This window comes from Cynoglossus semilaevis, chromosome 8, assembly GCF_000523025.1.
Source record: "Cynoglossus semilaevis isolate Cse_v1.0 chromosome 8, Cse_v1.0, whole genome shotgun sequence".
NCBI classification, from domain to species: domain Eukaryota; kingdom Metazoa; phylum Chordata; class Actinopteri; order Pleuronectiformes; family Cynoglossidae; genus Cynoglossus; species Cynoglossus semilaevis.
Genome location: NC_024314.1, coordinates 3,896,417 through 3,915,486, shown reverse-complemented (window position 1 = coordinate 3,915,486; position 19,070 = coordinate 3,896,417). Strand labels below are relative to the sequence as shown.

The following is a 19,070-nucleotide window of genomic DNA, read 5'->3' as shown; positions in this document are numbered from 1 at the left end:
AAAAGTATTTTATATGAATATTTCATATTTATATGAAGGTGATTTTTGAAATTCATATAAAATACTTGAATTTTTTTAATTCATATAAAATACTTTTTGAAACATTTAAACAGACCACGGCCTCCTTAAAGCATGGTAAAGTTGCCCATTAACATACTATATTTGTTTTTTTTACCAGCTGTAGTGGACAATAACAGAATTGCAAGATTATATATATATATACATATATATACATGTATACATATTCTGTGTTCCTCTATGTCTTTCTCAGATTTAAGGAATCAGCCATACAGACGGGCAGACACCGGTCGACGCAGCGCCAAGTGGAAACAAGGACAGCAGTTACAAGTGTCATCAGACATCTCTCTCTGAAAAGACCGGACGTAACAAGAAGAAAACCTCAAATATCACCTGATGTTTACAGTGACTAAAAATAACCACGTCACATGACAACATTTAAGCAAGTGAGCCAATCAGCTGAGCCGAGTGCTCATGCAACTAAATGACAGATAAAACACTTTATCATTCAAAGATATTCTTTTGAAAGGTGGGAATTTCAATTTAGTTTTAATTTTAATAAAAATATTGTAATGTTGAAATATAAATCATTCTGTGCATCAGCCCTTTAATTGCAGCCTGAAAATGAAGCAGCTTTGTAATATATTTAAATTATTTTTAATACATACATTTACTACGTATGAAAAGTGTTAGAATGATGGACAATGTCTCTGCTTTGGCATTTCAATAAATGAAGAATTTTACACTGCTGTTGGTCTTGTCCTTCTTGGAGATAGTGATCATTTTGACAGACATTGATTTAGTCAAAGTCTCAGTTTAATACTAGTTTTTACAAACCTTTCACTTGTGTCCTTGCCAATACCAAGTGCCGTCAACTACCAATGGGAATTGATACGAATTTAACATTTCCAATTCCATGTTTCAATACACTGGTGATGGACTGGAGGGCAGTGCTTCAGTATGTACTGTGGGAGGCACAACTGTGTGGTCTGTAATAAACAAAACAGGACAAATACAATGAAACTTTTGACATAGTAATTCAGTCAGGTGGACAGAAAGCAAGCAATGATCTACACTTATAATACATTTGAACTGAAAACAGTCTCCTACTTTCCAGTCAACAAACTGTGACTTAAACTGAGAAGCACTATCTCCATGTTTCAATAAACAAATGAACAAAATGTTGCTTTAAAAAGTGTCAATAAAACGTAACTCAGTGAGGTGTAACCTCCTCGTCTGTCCACTAGGAAGTCGGACTGAGAAGAGACACTGGTGTTTTGTTAAGCTTCTCTTACCTTGACAGAACTAATCTTACAGTAGGTCTGGCTCAGCTCTTCGTCCATGACGTTAGACACTGAACTGCAGCAGGAAAACACACACACCTGTCTGACTGGTGCACAGCTGGTTGGAGGGAAAGACCGTTACCTAGTTGACAAACATGAAGCATTGAGAATCAAAAACCAAATGTGAAGTGTGAATTTTGTGTGTTATTGTAGCGATGCTCACAAACGAGTCTGTGAACGAGTGTAGTGTATAGAAGAGGTCCACCTTTATTGTCACAAAATCACAACAGAACGTACAAAAGCAGCAACCTGTCCGGTTGGTTTGTATTTTTTTTCCTCACATGTAGCAGCAACTTTTCACTTCCATACACGAGGCTGCATGTTGTTTAGTTGGTCATTAAGTTACACTGACTCTGTGGTAGACGATCTCCTTCTTCGTCATGACAACAAACAACACCTACAGTAGCGCACACAGCAAGCATCACTCCTCGTCTGTCAGAATGACATGTTTTTTTCCTTCATGGTACACAGCCATTTTCAACAGAATACAAAATCTAGGTTACTGTACAATTCAGTTGGACTCTGTCTATCGTACTCACACGTATACACAGAATTATTGACGGTAAAATGAGACCCAGCGTGCAGACTTTGCAGGAATGTATACAGTATGCATGCCATTTGGATTTTTTTCTCCTCTTTCTAAAAAAAACAATTTCACATAAAACTGTATCTGTAATATAATATTTGTGTTTACTGTATATACATGATTTAACATCCACAATCACACATTCATCAAGGAACCATCACTATAGATTAGACTTTATAATCTGTGTTGTGTACGTACACTATTGGTTATATAGTAGAGGAAAACAGCGACAGAATGAGGCGTTTCATTAGTGAGGTTATGTGCTTTTTTTTCTCGTTTTCTCGTACATTTACAGTATTTAGACATAACATTTTTTAGTGCACACTGTGGGAGGACCTCCCGCTCTGCCTCCGCTGACCGCTCTCTACAGTAGAATGGTAATGATCAGCAGAAGAAAAGAATATCTTAAACACGGGGGAAAATCAACAATACTTTACAGAATAAAAGTGTTAGGTGCTAATGAGTCCTCTTCAAGTATAAAAATACAAAAAAAGCTTAATCTTATAAAACATAGATGACATTGTTTCTTCTTTTGTACATGTTAATAAAGCAATCTCTTCAAAATAAAACTACATGGTCATAGAATATACATAGAATATACTGTATCTGCCACACGGTTAAAGTTATACTTCCATTGCGCGCGTCTGTTCTTTGTGCTAGCATTTCAGGGTATTTGTAAGATTAATAAGACTTTATTCCATAAAATGTGTTTATAATATACTGAGGAACAGCCCTCGAAATGTGATTTCTCTCATTGGTAAAACACACGCAAACGAAGTTGGCTCGAGGTAACCGTGGACAAAGAATTTCTAATTTATCATTATGCTGTAGATTTGTTGTTGTTGTTGTTTTTTTTTTTAAAGTTCACCTACATAAAACTAATTTTCCATAATTCCAAAAAGTGGCACATTCAGGATTTAGGAGAGGGGGGCGAGAGGGCTTGTAAAACAAAGCAGTTTTAAGAAAAATAAAATAGCTGGAAAAATAACATTTTCTTCCAGTTTGTATTTCTTTTTCTGAACAATGTATGTACAAAACAGGCATGTTGAAGTGACCAAGAGGTGTTATGAAAAAGTATGCAGGAAGAATGCAGTTAAAATAACTCTGAAGACTCACAGCAGCAGCCATTCAAAAATTGGACTTTTGATAAAAAACCTGTCCTTAATATTTTATTCTACTAAATATTGAGTATTTCTGATCAGTGTCAAGGTTACTGATATTAATGATACTCAATGCAAAAATGTGAAAACTTTTTCACTACATTTTTTCTACAAGTTTTTTTTTTATATACCACGAGACAATGAGAGTTTTCCTTTTATAGACATAACTGACCTGAATCTGTTCTACTCTGAGTTGACCCTGACCTTCCCCATAAAAGTCACTTCTTTTTTATTTAACTACAGACTCCAGATTTTAAGTTGCTGTACTTCTAGCTAGTGGCTTGAAGAACTTGCGGAAGAAATGAAAAATAAATCACTGTGGTCTACTTCTGATTATTTTAGTTACAGGTTCATTTGAAACTAGACTCTAGCTCTCTCTACATTTGAGTCATCCCAAAGTTCCAGTTGCTATGCAATTTTTTGATTTCACTTAACACACCCAATTTTTTTTCAAATCCTACTCTAAATGGGTAGAGAGGGATACAGTAATAGATGTTTTGACAGCATTGAAATGTTTCTCCAAAAATGGGACCTAAAGGAAAACATGTGGTCCACACCAAGTAAAATACCACCCCGTGGGCTCCACATAGACGTGATGACCAGCTTGATGTGTTAGCTGTGGTGGTTGATGGAAGTGCATAATGTAGGGAGAGAAAAACGCAGCTAGAAAAGACGACTACACTCACCTCTACTTGGATAATATTCATTTCTATTTAAACTAAATGTCTTTGCGTTGTGACTTTACAGTAAAGACTGACAGTGATCTCACGCCTTCAAGGTCTGAACTAGAAGTCCAAATGTTCCCAGAACACACTCCTCACGTAATTAGTCCAGCTGAGACCTGAGAGGCAGACAGAGGATGAAGGAAGCTAAGCAGCAGCAGCAGCAGCAGAATACAGAGGAGAGAGAAGAAGGCTGGCACAAAGAGTGATGTGACAAGCTGCAAAATGGGAAAAAAGCATAACAAGCAGAATTTCTGTGGCGGGAGAGACAGCACTCCATGACAAATGCTCAGCACTGCCCATAAAAGGGGGGGAAATAATGGTTTAAAAGCGCATAAAAAAACAAAGGCCAGACGAATTCATTGTACCAAGAAGCGATGAGAGGGAAGGAAAAAGAAAAACAAGACAAAAATCAAAATTTATATCCATAAAAATGTAATTTTTACTTCATGTTAAACCTCAAGGCAGTGTTTGTGTTTTCGCTGATTATCCACCAGAGAGGGGGACATTTCTGCTGCATCTTTAAGGAGTAGAGAGAGGGGGGAGAAAAGAAAGAGGAGGGAGGATGGAGAATGTGAGGCTGAGCTGGAAACAGGCAGAAATGATGCTGTGATCTCAGAGCTGCTCAAAATGTTCCAGCTACCACAGAGAAAACCTCTCCTTATTCAGCTGCTCTTCCACTCTGTGTGACACAAGAGGGGAGCATGAAGGGATGTGGGGGAGAAGGAAGAAGAGGGATGAAGATGAGGATACAGAAGGAGAAATGTAAGGAGGAGAGGAAAGGAGGGAAAACAAACGAGAAGGATTAGAGGGGAGGATAGGAAATAAAGTATATTGTGGTAAATCAGGTGAAAAGACAGTGTGTGTCCTAGGTCAGAGTTGGCGTTACACTGTGCTGACAGTAACAGGCTGTGTCCTAATCTGTTGAGTTTCACACAACTCAGCCTAATTCAAACGTATCATGTTGCTACCTTAGTACTTTGGATGGTTCCTGCGACTTATATATTTTAAAAATACACTCCAAATCATTAATGGCCACAAGAGGGCACTGTCCACACTTGATAACAAACGCTGCTACTGTGTCACAGAAAAATGACAGGACTAAATCGTAAAGACTTTCTTAAAGGTCATCTAAAAATGCCACAAAAAAAAAGCCACAGTGAAAAATTTAAACGGCAGATTATAAATTATGCAGCTGAAAACAGAAAGGAACTGATGCTGAGTCTGATGACAGACCAGAAGAGGAGATGACACGCCATCTTCCTCTGGAGTTGGAGGAATTGTTTAGAATGAAAGGATTCAGTGACGTGACGTGCAGTAAGATCAGGAACTCGTGACTCTACTGTAATATATTCAGCGGTAAATGTATGAAAACGAATGATCTTTCCAGATTAAGTGATTATTGTTGGTTTCTTAAAAATAAATAGAACTTGTAGAAATCTGTAATATCAGAGAGTAAGCTTTTGTTTTCCTACTGTGTTTTTGAGTTACAGATGAAAAAGTGTTTTGTTTGTTTACGCAGCATCTTCAGTCACATTAACACTGTGAGTCCAGGCCTGAAAACAGAAGCCAGACAGAAGTGTCAGCCCATTTGCCAGCGGGTTACTAACACGATGAATTATTGAATAGGCAAAAAGAAAAAGGGAAAAGAAAAAAAACCTGTAAATTGAGGAGCCAAAAAGACGATGTGAGGCGTCAGCTCCTGCATACTGATCACATGATGTCTCCTTGAGGAGACCAAGACATTAAATGTTGTGACGGATGAGAGAGACAGCTGTCAAGGACACTGTCCTCTCTGGTACCACAGCCTAAATGCTGTCATGTTGGGTCACAATGGTGGGCTGTTGATGCATCACCTTACTGAGGAAGAGTAAAGGTTTTTGATCAGTTTGATCAGTGCGTATGAGCTGGACCCGTTTTCTGTGCTAATTAATCAACTAAAAGTCATGTGATGACTGATCAACTATTGTACATTGTGGAGTTTTTGCTTTTAAATTCAAACCCTAAAGTTTAATAACCACCTACAGTAATAACCTCAGTTGTCTGCACTTCCTTCAGTGGTAGTTCCATGGACACTAACTACTGACCTGGGAGTTTATTCCACTATACTTAGGGCAGTGGGTAAAAAATAAACACCTGTTAAATGATTCTTCATGAAAAGTTTAAATCAGCTAATGGATTTCTACCAACAACCGTGTATGGTATTTACAGAGTGGTCCAAAGAGAGTCGAGACAGAGGACAGTAGGAGGGCTAACCAGAATTAGATGATGAAATATAGAAAATATATTCTCTCATCTGATGAGTCTGAGATTTCTGCTCCAAGTAGTAGATGGTGGAGAAAGAATTTGGTAAAAACAATGTGAACAACATAAAGAATAATCATAGATGACGGGGATGAAGTAACGTCACTGCAGATAAAACTCTGCAGTTTCAGGGGGAAAGTGGCCAGGAAGTGAAGCTTTACACAGTATGACTTGGGTTTGTTTTCTCTCTGCTTTTAGAAACCTCTATTTTTTGTGCAATTAAAAACACGTTGCTTCTTCCAGTGACCTTGCTTCCACACTTGTCTTGTCATTTTGCAAAATGACGAAATGCTATTTGGCATTAAGAGGCCATCACATGTGGCTGCACTTACTGCATGGATGTGCCTTTTAGCTGGAGTTTGGAGGTTTGTTTACTGTATTTTTCGGTAACCTTGGGGTTTAAAGGACAGGTTTACGCTAGAAGAGAGCAGTTTGTGTCTGTTACTGGAAGAGTAGAGTAAAAAGGAATGAAAAAAAGATTTTATGACAAAGAAAGAAAATCACTGAGTCACCACTTAGATTGGAGGTAAAATTATTCTGAGGCATTTTCTTTTAAGGTAATGTTAAGTCTTGATGATCATGTGAGATGATGTGACAGATATCAAGCACCAAAAACCTTCTTTACCCAAAACAAAGACACATGAACATAATCAGAGCAACAAAGAAACTCCTCAGCCAACACTCCCATGTCAAAAGACACGTCAACAACCAGAGAAAATGAAAGGTTTTCTGCACAGTTTCCTCTCCTGGGTTCAGTGTTTAATCTCATATTTTCTGACATACAGTTTTTTCTCATAACGCCCAAAGTCACAGGGGGAAGAAACTCCTTCTGAAGTGACAGCAGAAAGATGAGAGAAGAAGACAGGAGAGGAGAGGCAGGCGGAGCGTCAGGGGGTGGGAGTTTGGGTATTTTTTTTTTTAGAAGTGGAATACCTGCTGCTGGCCCTGCACTTTGGGGAAATCTTCCTTCTGTTTGCGGCCTTTGGGTCTTTCCAGGCTGCTCTGCTGCAGGTGTTTGAGTCTGGCTGCCACTGTTGGACCTTTGGTTGGTCCTGGAGAGTTGCTGCTGTTCTGTAAGAACCAGGAGGAGACAGATGGTTCACGTCAGTCATTTTGGTACACATCGGTTCTTTCTTGGCTACGGCATTCACAGAACATTCTCTCACAAATGTTTGACTTTGACTCTCGACACAGATGAGGATAAAACATTTCCTGTGTAGGTTTGGTTTTGTCCAATCAGCATCCACTCACCATGAAAGATTTTCTCTTTTTGTCTTAATAAATATTTACTAGAAAAGCTAAGATTTACTAAAGTTTGTCATTTTCTTTTCTCTCTGTAGGCGTTCTGAGGGCACTGAAAGCTGTGATCATCTTCTGGTAAATATAAATTCACATCAGGTCCCTGTGTTTTTTGTACTGTAGTCTGGAAACTTTGTCTCTTTGGTATAATCTGTGACTGTAATTAAATATGGCCAAATGTCTGTACTTCCTCCCACTACACAATTATCAAATCAAACTATCTCACTGTTTATTTTTCCCCACAAAGGAATATTTAAATATTCAAAACATAACAATAGCATTGCTGTTATTTGTCTGCATCGGACACAAAATAACAATATGCATCATATTTTTATTTTGTGTTGATTCAGCAAAACAAGTCATACGGAAAGACTTGAACACATTTGGTTATACTGTGTCAGAGAACTACTTTTACCAAATTTCAAGTTCCATTTTGGGTTGTTTCTGTTTTATCTGGATTTCTTTTTTAAGTCTAATTGAACTGTAAAACTAAAAAACACATTTAAAGCCTCATCACATAGATGTTCAGTCCAGGTGTGACCTACAAATGGGCTGGATCAGGGTCAGGAGCCACGTCTTTATCAACTTGTCAAGTTTATAAATTTGAGTTTAAAAATGTATGGAAATTACAAATACCCTAAACTGTGAGTTTTAATGACAGTTATTAAAAATAATTAGTGTTGTCTGGCTAACAATTTTGAAAGTGCTAATTACATTCAGTGAATGGACTTTAAAACAGATTTAAGATGTCTGCTGTAATCAAACATCAGCGCTGGTGTCTCCACGTCTCCTTTCTTCCTTCCGTCTCATTATGTTTATTCTGACAACCACCTGTTCAATGCTGCTGTTTGACAACTACGACAAAGACGCATCCTTCTTTTTAGCACGTATCAAAGGCAAAGACACAGCTGTCACTCACAGACTATGAACCCACTGCACCTCACAGCGAGACATCGGCTACAACTGAAAACAGCAACAGACATGGTTTGAATCTCAGGAGGTTAAAGAAAGGACGAACGGAGGAGGAACACCTTAAACACAGATCGTGCTGCAAACACTTAGAGAAACATCAGAGAAGTGAAGGTCGGCAGTAGAAAGTGAGGAGCTCTGAAAAATGTGAGAAAGAGAAGTTGAGCAGCTAAAGAATTTTGGGCATTTCTTAGAGAGAAAAACCCCAAATAAATATTGAATGTAATTGTTATCTACTTTTTTCAAACAGACCTACATTTCAAAGCATCCAGACCTTTGTTAGACTTCGAATCTAAAACATCGAGCTTTGTGACTTCTGTAATCAAATATTTAGCCAGTAATGGCTGTAAAAACACTGTTTTCATTCTGCTGTTATGTGACCACCAAGAACTGTATTTTATTTCAGGCCACTGAAATATTTCTGTAACTCTCCTCCACTACACCTGGTATTAGGTCCTGTTATTCCCAGATAATGAAAACTAACTTGTGGTGTCACCCCGTCCTGCTGATTGTGGCCGAGCAGCCACAGCAGGGAGGGGAAGTGAAAATAACTGAAGATGAGACTTCAAGCATGGGTGAGTCATTATTCAACATCACAACCGTCAGGAACCACACAAATCCATGGGTGTAAGAGAACTGTACGACCTCCGAATACATACAAACACACTGGGTTTTTTAATTGATTTGTAAAGAATCTGTAAAGTAAACAATAAAAGGACAGAGTCAAGTGTTTGAGTTGAAGTGAAGGAACAGTCCAGAAGAGCGACAGATGGCTGTGAGAAGATCAAATGTTACCTTTCTGACCAGGGTTCTGGAGGTGCAGTGATGGATGGGTGGAGCCTTTGGCAGGATTCTGTATGCTTTACTACAACCTTTTACTGTTGTTCTCTGAAATATCTTTGGTTTGTGGTTGTTGGTCGAGAGATTGGAGCACATACATGTTATTGCAAAAAAAAAATAAAAACCTTGTTTTTTTTTTTTACACATCTGTGTAACTGACAAATGCGTGTCATCCAATCAGTCTCACCTCCAGCTCGGCGATAATCTTCTCCTCGTCATCCTCATCCTGAATCGCAGTCGCTGCGATCACAGGAGGTGTTGATGCTGGACGAGGGGCGTCAGACGGCATGCGCCTCAGCTTCACAAGTGTCTTGGGAATATCACCCTCATCCTCCACCTCCACACACCAAACAGAGAGAGACAAATCACTATGGTTTTCAGAGTCCCAGTTTGAAAGACACAGAAAAGAACATCTGAATTTTCCTGAACATGAATTCCTCTGACAGCAGGTTGAGTTGGTGAAATATACCATGAGGATCTCTGGTGACAAATAAGCAGTTCAACCTCTGCACACAATAATGGCCCATTCACACAAAGCTAAAACTGGTTGACTGGTTGAAAAAAAGCTGAAAGCCAAATTAAGTTCAGTCCAAAGATAAGAAAAAGCATCAAGTCACACAAAACACACAAAAAATAACTAAAATTGTAACTGTATTATTGTATATTATGAGTGATCAAAAAAAATCTAATCTAATTTAAATTAATCTAATATCTCAAAAATAAGACTAAGAAGGGCAAAGAAGGGCGTGCGTAACTAAAAAAGCTACATGTGCTTTTAATAGGAAATAATAAAAAAGTAGATATGGCTAACAGCTAGCTTCAAAATGTTAGCTAAAATATAGTGAGAAAAACAGAAATGCAGGCAAAAGGAATATTTACCAAATTTTCAAAATACAGGAGTTAGCCAGGGAAGATGAGAAAACCAGAAAACGGGGAATGGACTAAAATCTAAAAGTTAGGATAGCAAAATGTCTGGCTTATATTATAAAAGAATGTATTTGTAAACATTACTAATGAATATTAAAACTAGCTTGATATTTAACATAAGAAGCTAATTGAAATACATTTCTACAGTACTTAAAACTGGGAGAGAACGTGAAGTTTTTTTAGTAGCATAAGGGATTTTACAGATGGTCGTCTGTCTGTAGGGTGACTTTAAGACGTACTAAAGTTCGGAGACAGATGAGACCACACAGTGTCATTAAAATGTGAATAACACACAGTCAGGAGCTTTTTATTAGAGACCAATATGTTAGTGAGTGAATCACTGCCTGACTTTCCTACAGTTTGTGCAGGAGGAGACAGATCTCCAGCTTCAGCAGGTGGACGTCTATTACTCCACTGCAAAAACAACCAAGACCAAGCCATTTATTTATGGACAAAACTGAGAGAAAAAAATGACTCAAAAGCTACTCTAGCTCTGTGTGAGTTTACTCCAGTTCACGGCACAACTGCCCCACTTGATGCAAGAAAAGCCACAGAGAGTAAAAAAAAAGAGCCAGTAAGTGTGGTCCACATCTTTTACACCAAATGTAGACCAGTCAAGTATGAATGCAACAGCATAGAATTACTTTTGGATTCTTTGTGGTGACTACAACTTCTCCAGTGCGGTTGGTGGTGATGCCGTGGGCCGACGGGAAGCTTCGTCGTGGTGGAGGCGGTGGTGGAGACTTGGAGGGTTTCTCTGTGCGGTACCGAGCAGGGCTGAGGTCCACTTTGAACAGAACACAATATTTTTGAAGTTAAAACATCCCATGTTCACATCTACTAAATAATTAACTCAAACTTTCCATGTCAATTCAAGCACTTTCAAAACAAATCATTTTAACAACTTAGCCAAAGACTAATGTAACTGTTATTTTGGCATGGACTTTTATCTATTGGTATTAGTCAAATTGTAGCAATTTTTGATAAAATATTAGCAATAATAAAAATAAAATAATAGCAATATTTTATTTTTCAATCATTCTCCATACGCTTGAAATCACAAAACATTTGGCAAAAACATTTATTACGATCTACCTTCAACAGATTACAGCTACCATTTAGTATTTTGCTAACTTTTGACAGCTCATTTTGGACGATGAAATTTCAACACCTTCAAAAACCTGACTTAGCATTGTATGAAAGACAAACGGCTGGAGTGACTCACCAGACCCCCGATGTGAACCAGCCCCCTCCATACTATTGAGCTTCTGTGCAGCCAGCTGAACTTTACTAGGCTGCTGCTCCCCGCTGGGTGTGGGTGTTGTTGTGGTGGTGGTGGTGGTGGTGGTGGTGGTGGTGGTGGTGGGGGGGGTGGGGGTTGTTGTTGTTCCAGTGGTGCTGGCTGCAGTAGAGGTCGCTGCGGTGGAGGATATTGGGATAGTGATCTGAGGCTTAGGCGGCACCACGGGCTTGCTGATGTGCTTGGCAGCGAAGTCCAGGTCGGGGATGGCCTTCATGAGCTCAGCCTGGGTCTCTTCCAACAGACGATTGATGTCCTGGGCGCTGAACTGGGTCAGACTGGCACGCTTCTCCTCCCAGTCCCGCTCTGCTGCCTGATATCACACACACACAAATGATGGACATGCCACCTCCTCACAAGTACACACACAAGAACTGATTGTATCATCTGGTATCACACAGACAACTGCAGACAAATTATAAACTGACGGTGTTGTGTGCAGTATAACCACCTCCAGGTGTAATTTCTTATGTAAATGAGTGACTGCCATCTGGCTAGTACAGTAGCAGCCTGCCTACAGTGTTGAATGATGTTCATATATCATTAGTTTACAGCAGAGCCTATAATGAAGCACTGATTATTACCAGTCTGACTTCGGCCGACACAGACTTATCAGCAGGGCGTCGGCTTGGCAGCTCATCCAGGACTCGATTTCTGAAGGACAGTGACGTCTGCGTGTCCTGTTCTGGGGCTGATGTTTCAGTCTCGCCTGAGGACACAGGCATCCAGTTGGCCAGACCGGTGCTGGTGCTGAGGTCTGTGAGGCTAAGAGGAGGGCTGTTTAGGATGTCCATGTCCGAGCCGCGACTCCCCTCCTCGGTTCTCTTCTGTGATTGGTTGGAGAGGTCGTCATGGCCCTTCCACACTCCCTGTGTGACTTGTCTGTACATACAAGAGGGAAAGGGAACACTACAATACACACAGGACAGCATCAAGGGACTACCAGTGTCAGGAAAAGACACAGTGCATGAGAAAGTATTTTATAATTAATAAACCTAAAAAAATAAACCAGCAGTACCTGATACTTAAGTTAACTTTTGTTAACAGCTTGAGCCAAAGAAGAAAATGAAAATGGTATCGGATAACAAAAACAGTTAACCTTAAGAAATCAACACTGGTCAAAGACAAATGAAAATTGGTATATGAAAAATAGTGTTTAGAAGACAATGACTTTGTGTAGATACTGTGAAGCTACAGTCTGAATGTTGTTGTAGTGGAAAATGAAACTCTGTTCTAACATGTGCAGCCAAAAGTTACAGACTCTGAACTCTCATTGTCTCCCCGCGTCCTCTTTAACACCCTGCTCTGATGAAATGATCCTCTCCTTGGGAAGCTGCTCTGATGAACTCATTCAGACCACGGCCTCTGACTATTATTAGCAGCATCGGCAATAAGCAGTAAAAGTGCCGCAGCAGTCTGCCCTGGGCAAACTCCCTCTGATGGATCTCTCGCCGCTTCGACTGTAACTTCTCCTCCAGGACTGACAGGTAATTATTCAGCCGACCACGTTATGCTCATTTTTCATCAGTCAAATAAAACATGATGAATGGATCCGTGCAGACGGGCCGCGTTTGGCTTTAAATCTCTTTAATGTTAATGCAGGAATTTTATCCCAGAAAACTCCCTGCAGCATCAGTTTGGAAGTAATAAGAGGATTCGGATAGAGTTGAGAAAACTTTTCACACAGGCATGGTCGAGATGAAAGAAAAGGGTTTTTTTTTTTCATTTCGATTCTACAACAGAGAACTCCTGAGGGATGAACCTCAGATGGGAAATGTGTGATGACAAGAGGAAAAACCCTAAAAAGTCATTGAAGGTGACAGCTGATGTTCAGAACAGTTTAAATGATGCAGACAGGCTCTGATTAGGTCTGAAGGGAGAAAAAGAATACACTGTTTCATTTGATCTATTTCAGCTGGCCTGGTGGGAATGTGTGGTAATAGAGTTTATATCATTGATTTGAATCAATAATTTAACAAAGTATCTAACTCAAAATAAGACTTGGAGGAAACAGTTAATTTGGAACAAACTGTAGGAAACCTGTGATAATCTGTGGTGTTTGATATTAACACTAACACCTCCAAATAAAAGGAAATTCTTTGAAAATTGAAAACCTGAAAATCTGCTGGAGACTAAAGAAATTAAAAATCTTCAAATAAAAATCTTTGTTTTTGTAAAAAAGAAAATCCCAGTTGACAATTATTACAATTAGTCACGAGTTAAAAGAGGAAGGTCAGATGTAAGCCAAGGTTCTAATTTCATCAGCTCAAAAATATTTACAGAATAATGATTATCATTTATTTCTAGCTTCAGATAAACTTTTAGCTTTTAGCTTAATATTTATAAAGAAAATAGCCAAAATAAAATCTAATTATTATTATTAGTATTACTGAAAACAAAAAATAGTCATTTCAAAAATTCCCAAAAACAAAATTCACAGAATGTCAGTGAAGGTAAAGTAATACCAACATTTAACCAGAGCCTTGTCCTAAAAGAGAGACAAAGTTACTTCAACAACTCATTCCTGGTCTGTTCTGCAGCTGGCTACATCCATCTCTTATATACAGCCTACTGTATGTTTTGTGTCTAACCAACTGTGAGCTGCTTCATGTGTGGTTACCTGCGCAGTGTGCTCAGTGCATCGGTCATAGAGTTGCAGCGCTTGAGCAGGGCATCCAGACGGTGAGGCTCTTCTTTCAGGAACTTCACAGCCTCCACCTCCACCCTCAGCACCACCCGCATCTTGCTCTGCAGGCTGGGAAACTGATCTGCGGGACCATGGAGTATTTTGTAGATGTTTGGGGGGAAAATGAAGTGTGAAGTGAGGAGACTGCAGCCATTTTACTTATGGTTATTGTTTGTGTTTACACCATTAAACTGAATGTACATGACACATGTCACACTTACGCTCTGCATTGATTAAATCATATTGACAAATAAACTATTACCAGAAATACTAATGAGTGTTTCCGGGAACTATATGAAGAACCATAAAGACTCAGCATTTCTATCTCCATCACCACAGATGTACAGCAGGTCATTAAGGCAGCAGACTCACTCTTCAGCTCTGTCAGCGTCTCTCCCAGCATCCTCAGTTCTTTGCTCTTCTGCTCCACGTCCTGCTCTGTCACCAGCCCGTGGTTGACGGATGAATTCCTCTGCAGCTCCTCCACTGATTTCTCAAGATCGCTGGAAAAGTTTGGGTTTCAGATTCACTATCAGGCTTTTGTGCAGATTATATAAGATCTGACCTTTGAGCTTTGAGTGTAAATGTTAAACAGTACTGAGGTTTGGTACCCAGCCCTCACTGTGTGTGAGGTCCTGCCGTGTTTCACTGCACCTCAGGTTCTAACAAGATTAATTACTGTCTAATTACTGGGCTGGTTGTAAAAAAGTAATCAATGGTTCTCTGGACTCACTGCAACTGCTGGATAAGCAGCTCCTCCTGGTTCAAATACTTGAGTCTCTCCTCCTCCACCAGGAGGCGCTGTCTCTGCAGAGGGTCTTCCTGGGTGCGTGTGGCATCCAGCATCATGAGGCTCAGCTCTGATTCTGTCTGCTTCAGCAGGGACAGGACCACGTCCTGGTTCTCCAACTAGGACAAAGGGTCAGGGGACAATTAAAGCCACTGAATGAAAAAAGAAAATCTATGCTTGGTTTTTATATATAGTTGACCATTTTATATTTAAGTTATATTGATATCCTTAATTTACATGAAAAGTCTCCATTATTTATAGAATGCTGCACAGAAACAGATTATTACATCAATGTTTACAAAGCTTTTCTGTTTGTTCATATTAACTCGTTTAACACAGTGAACAAAGACAGAGATACTAAAGTGTTATTATTTTAAAGAGTGCCTGACTTTAAACTCTGGAATAAAACAAACCTTTTGTTTTAAACAAACTCAAGTAGAAAAATATGTGAAGATAGAAACAACAGAAGGAATTCTCCAACGGCAACATTATTTAAACGTGTTTAAACCTAAATGAGAAATATCTTTTTTAATGTCATAATTGTTTTTAATTTGACTAAGAACATTCTCATCTAACCTTTTCACCTTTGTATTGTGACCGACTAAAGACGTATTGTATTATTATTTACCTATTTTAATTACATTTTTGTTTTTACTCTGTGACTTGCAATTATTTCAAAATTGACCTTCCAGTGACCTTGAGTGTGGCTGCAGGTGTTTAACACATAAAGTCTATTGCCACTAATAAAGTAAAAATAAACACACCTGTATGTTGCGCAGTTGCGACAGCTGTTTGCGCAGCGCGACAGTGTTCTGCTGCAGGCCCTGCAGATGGAGCTGCATCTGGAGACGCGACACAGTCACAGGCTGGTTGGCCCCCGAGGAAGGAGGGGGCATTAGGGCCAAAGGAGCAGACGGTGTCAAAGCTGCACATGTAAATGTTGATTAATTGCAATGAACTTGTCCTTGTTTTTTATTTGTTTGTTTGATTCTTTTGGTCAGTAAAGGGACAAGGTTATAGAAGTTTTCCCAAAGAAATCCCTTAATTCAACAAATAAATGTCAATTTGGTAATTTGTTGTCAGATCCAGATGAGGACAAGTTCTATCTGAGCTGCAGGTAAAGGACGATTGACAATTAGAATCTTTTCTACATACAATAATAAACACTATGAAAAGTCGACACAAACAAAGATGATTCTTAGGGAAGGAAACACATTTCCATCAAATCCAAATATCCCACAGTTACTACAGAACTGCTTCCTCTAAGCAGCCAAACATGAATCATCTTGTGAAATGGAAATAAGCGGTTGCTCTGACAGCAGTTAGGAAGTAGACACACACACACAGCTCATGCCAAACAACACAGAGCAACAGAAGACAATCAATAAAAGTGAGAACTTTGGAAGAGTTGCATTCAAAATTTGGTCAAATGATAAATACTTTGGATGGTAAATAGGGCTGTAACTAATGGAATTATAAATATGGAAAATTATGTAAACTTACAACCAAATCATGCCAAATTTGTACATTTTCTCACAGTTATTTAAGTCATTCCTGAGCATCTTAACAGAGGTTTATAGAACATCAAACTTCAGTAAATTGAATTACAATTTAACCAGATAATCTTCTCAAATTAATAAGCATGTTAATTTCGAGAGCCTTAATTGAAAAGTTACACCCTACCCCCAGCCCACCTCAGTCCTTCTGTACCAGAGTACTTTGTGTTCACCTCTTATAAATCACATGTTTCCTGTGTGGTGGACTCCTGCTTCACCTCTCAATGATTAACTGTGGCCACAAATGGGCCATTGAAAAGCTGCTGGATACGGAGTGTAGAGTATGATATATTATATATGCTTATTACAAATTACGTTGAAAAAAGAAAACATAATTTATGGCTGGGGAGCCATAGTTTCACCCTTTAATTAACTTCCCACTGACTACAGTGTGCAGCAAAGGTAAAGAGCTCTGAAGAGTTTTCTAGAACCATTTATGGTTAGACTATCTGACACAGATTCAAAAGTTATCCAAGGACAAAAGCTCAATTACATTTTAGGAAATAATTCACTCTTCTGATGAACTTTTCTCCCTTCAAAATTAAATAACGGACTAAGAGCTTATCTACAATTTGATTCTACACAATTTGATTCTACAATCAGATAAAAAGAATATTTATTAATGAGTTTCTTTTATCTGTTTTCAGTGTGAAGCAAATTCTTATCAACTCATCAAGAAAAGATACTTTTTTTCCTTGTAATGTGTAATTGTTCGGCCCACTTTTTAGTCAGCATTTATGAAAACGGGTATTAAAAAGGGCCTTAATGTGTCTCATACTGTATAAGTAGAATGGTCAGTCAGAGAATTTGTTACTGTCAAGGGTTTCAATGCAACTCGAGTTAACAACAACAACAACTTAGTTGGTGTCATTTCACCAGCTAAGAGGAAGATAAATCAAGACAGAACAAATGTGTGTGCACACCAGGAAAGTGAGACCTGAGAAATATTTAACTCATACCCAGCGAGGCTACTATACTCTCAGGTGGTAGACCTAGACTGAGTAGATCTGAAAGATGCCATTCACCATTGACAGCTACTGCTTACAATCACCCCCTCATGTTGACAAGATCCATTTGACTTGATGCATTCCCTTTTCAATATTTCTGCTCCACTCTTGGGGGGCTCACACTACACTTTGATAAATCGTGATTTAACTTATGGATTGAAACTGTGTTTTTAGCACCTCCTGCAGGGATAATACAAGGGCTACAACCCAAAAACACGATCTGCCATACTCTGATTACAGAGATAAATGACCACAATACAGCAGCTAAACATCAGTTTCAAAAATGCTAAATATTAGCCAGAAATGTTAGCTTAGGAAAAGGAAAATGTTAGCCCCAAGGAAGAAAACTCAGGGTTGTTTCAAAAATATAGCACTACGCTCATTTTATACTCTGGTGCACACACACACATTCACAGACTTGGGGTTAATGGGAAAATACACTCTAGGAATAGCTACAGTACAAGTACCTTTCTTTTTTTTAGTTCGTCCAGCTAAAATAAAATAAAAAATAAAAAAGCGTGAGCTCTGGTTACACAGCAGCAGAAACCAAAGCAGCAGGAGCAGAAAGAGCAACACACACAGAGTGAACTCAAAAATCAACCAAATCAGGCAGAGTCATCATGTACAGTACAAGGCATTTTTCAAAATTACACATTACAGCGAAGAGGTGATCTGAAATTAAAACAGGCAGCAGCAGCAGCAGAGAACAGTGAGAGCGATTTGATGTTTCACTTGCAGAAGTGAACACTTACTGTCAGTTCCTGAGCAGTCGCTGGCTGATTCAATCTTCTCCCTGGAAGAGGCAAGTGTCAGAGTACTTAGAGCCAGAACACACTCTCTACTGATCTGCTGGAGAGCTCTTAGTATTTAATGAAGAATGGTGCAAATCCATGCACCCATATATGCACACTGCTCTGTGTTTTTGAACACAGAAATACATGTGCATGTTTTCAGACATGAGTCATCTATGGTTTCTACCACACTGTGGCTTCTTTGTTCATTTTTAGGCACATTTGATATAACCGCTGGTACAAAGGTAAAGGTCGACCTTATTGGATCAGTTGCTTTTCTTTTCTTTATAAATCCTAGGATATTTGAAACTCTAACATTTCACTTTTTGTGAAAAACGTTTTTCAAGTTTTGAGGAAATAACTATGACATGGATATCAGAGTGTTGGTCTTACGGGCTGTCTGCTTCAGGTGCTCGGCTCAGGACTCTTTGCAGCAGTCCAGTCAGGCTGGCTATCTGCTTCTCCATGGCCTCCATACGCTCCCTTAAAAGGATAGAGGAGTAGGTGGATGGATACAAGAGTGGATAAATGGATGGGTGAATTAATGTGCAGATAGAATTAGATGAAGCGATAACACAGATAAGAACAATTGATTTACTCTATTGATCCTTAAAGGGGAAACTGTCATGTTACATCAGACTGATGATGAATACCAAAGCCTACACAATAGCATTTGTGCAGAGACATGTTGGAAACATAGACCATGAATAGGAAACTAACATTGTCATTATGGTAACATGGCAGAGACAAATTGAAATGGAAGGTAGGCTGT

At 39.0% G+C, this 19,070-nt stretch overlaps 1 protein-coding gene across 10 annotated transcripts in view; it reads right to left on the bottom strand.

The window, feature by feature from the left end:
* Nucleotides 1-1,545: 1,545 nt before the first annotated feature.
* Nucleotides 1,546-19,070, bottom strand: part of LOC103381632 (SRC kinase signaling inhibitor 1) — a 73,821-nt gene continuing 56,296 nt past the window's right edge. For 5 of the 10 annotated variants that reach the window (XM_025057577.1, XM_025057576.1, XM_025057582.1 and 2 more), the window contains 14 exons: nucleotides 18,692-18,781; nucleotides 18,260-18,300; nucleotides 17,975-17,998; nucleotides 15,709-15,869; nucleotides 14,888-15,063; nucleotides 14,527-14,657; nucleotides 14,089-14,236; nucleotides 12,053-12,377; nucleotides 11,394-11,781; nucleotides 10,813-10,955; nucleotides 9,429-9,578; nucleotides 9,197-9,298; nucleotides 7,067-7,204; nucleotides 1,546-4,511 (listed from right to left, as the gene is read on the bottom strand). In XM_025057577.1, coding sequence (XP_024913345.1) covers nucleotides 4,491-4,511; nucleotides 7,067-7,204; nucleotides 9,197-9,298; nucleotides 9,429-9,578; nucleotides 10,813-10,955; nucleotides 11,394-11,781; nucleotides 12,053-12,377; nucleotides 14,089-14,236; nucleotides 14,527-14,657; nucleotides 14,888-15,063; nucleotides 15,709-15,869; nucleotides 17,975-17,998; nucleotides 18,260-18,300; nucleotides 18,692-18,781 — 2,038 coding nt within the window. In that variant the 3' untranslated portion in view covers nucleotides 1,546-4,490. The remainder of the gene's footprint in view (nucleotides 4,512-7,066; nucleotides 7,205-9,196; nucleotides 9,299-9,428; nucleotides 9,579-10,812; nucleotides 10,956-11,393; nucleotides 11,782-12,052; nucleotides 12,378-14,088; nucleotides 14,237-14,526; nucleotides 14,658-14,887; nucleotides 15,064-15,708; nucleotides 15,870-17,974; nucleotides 17,999-18,259; nucleotides 18,301-18,691; nucleotides 18,782-19,070) is intronic. The other 5 variants (XM_025057579.1, XM_025057581.1, XM_025057583.1 and 2 more) reach the window with 5 other exon arrangements.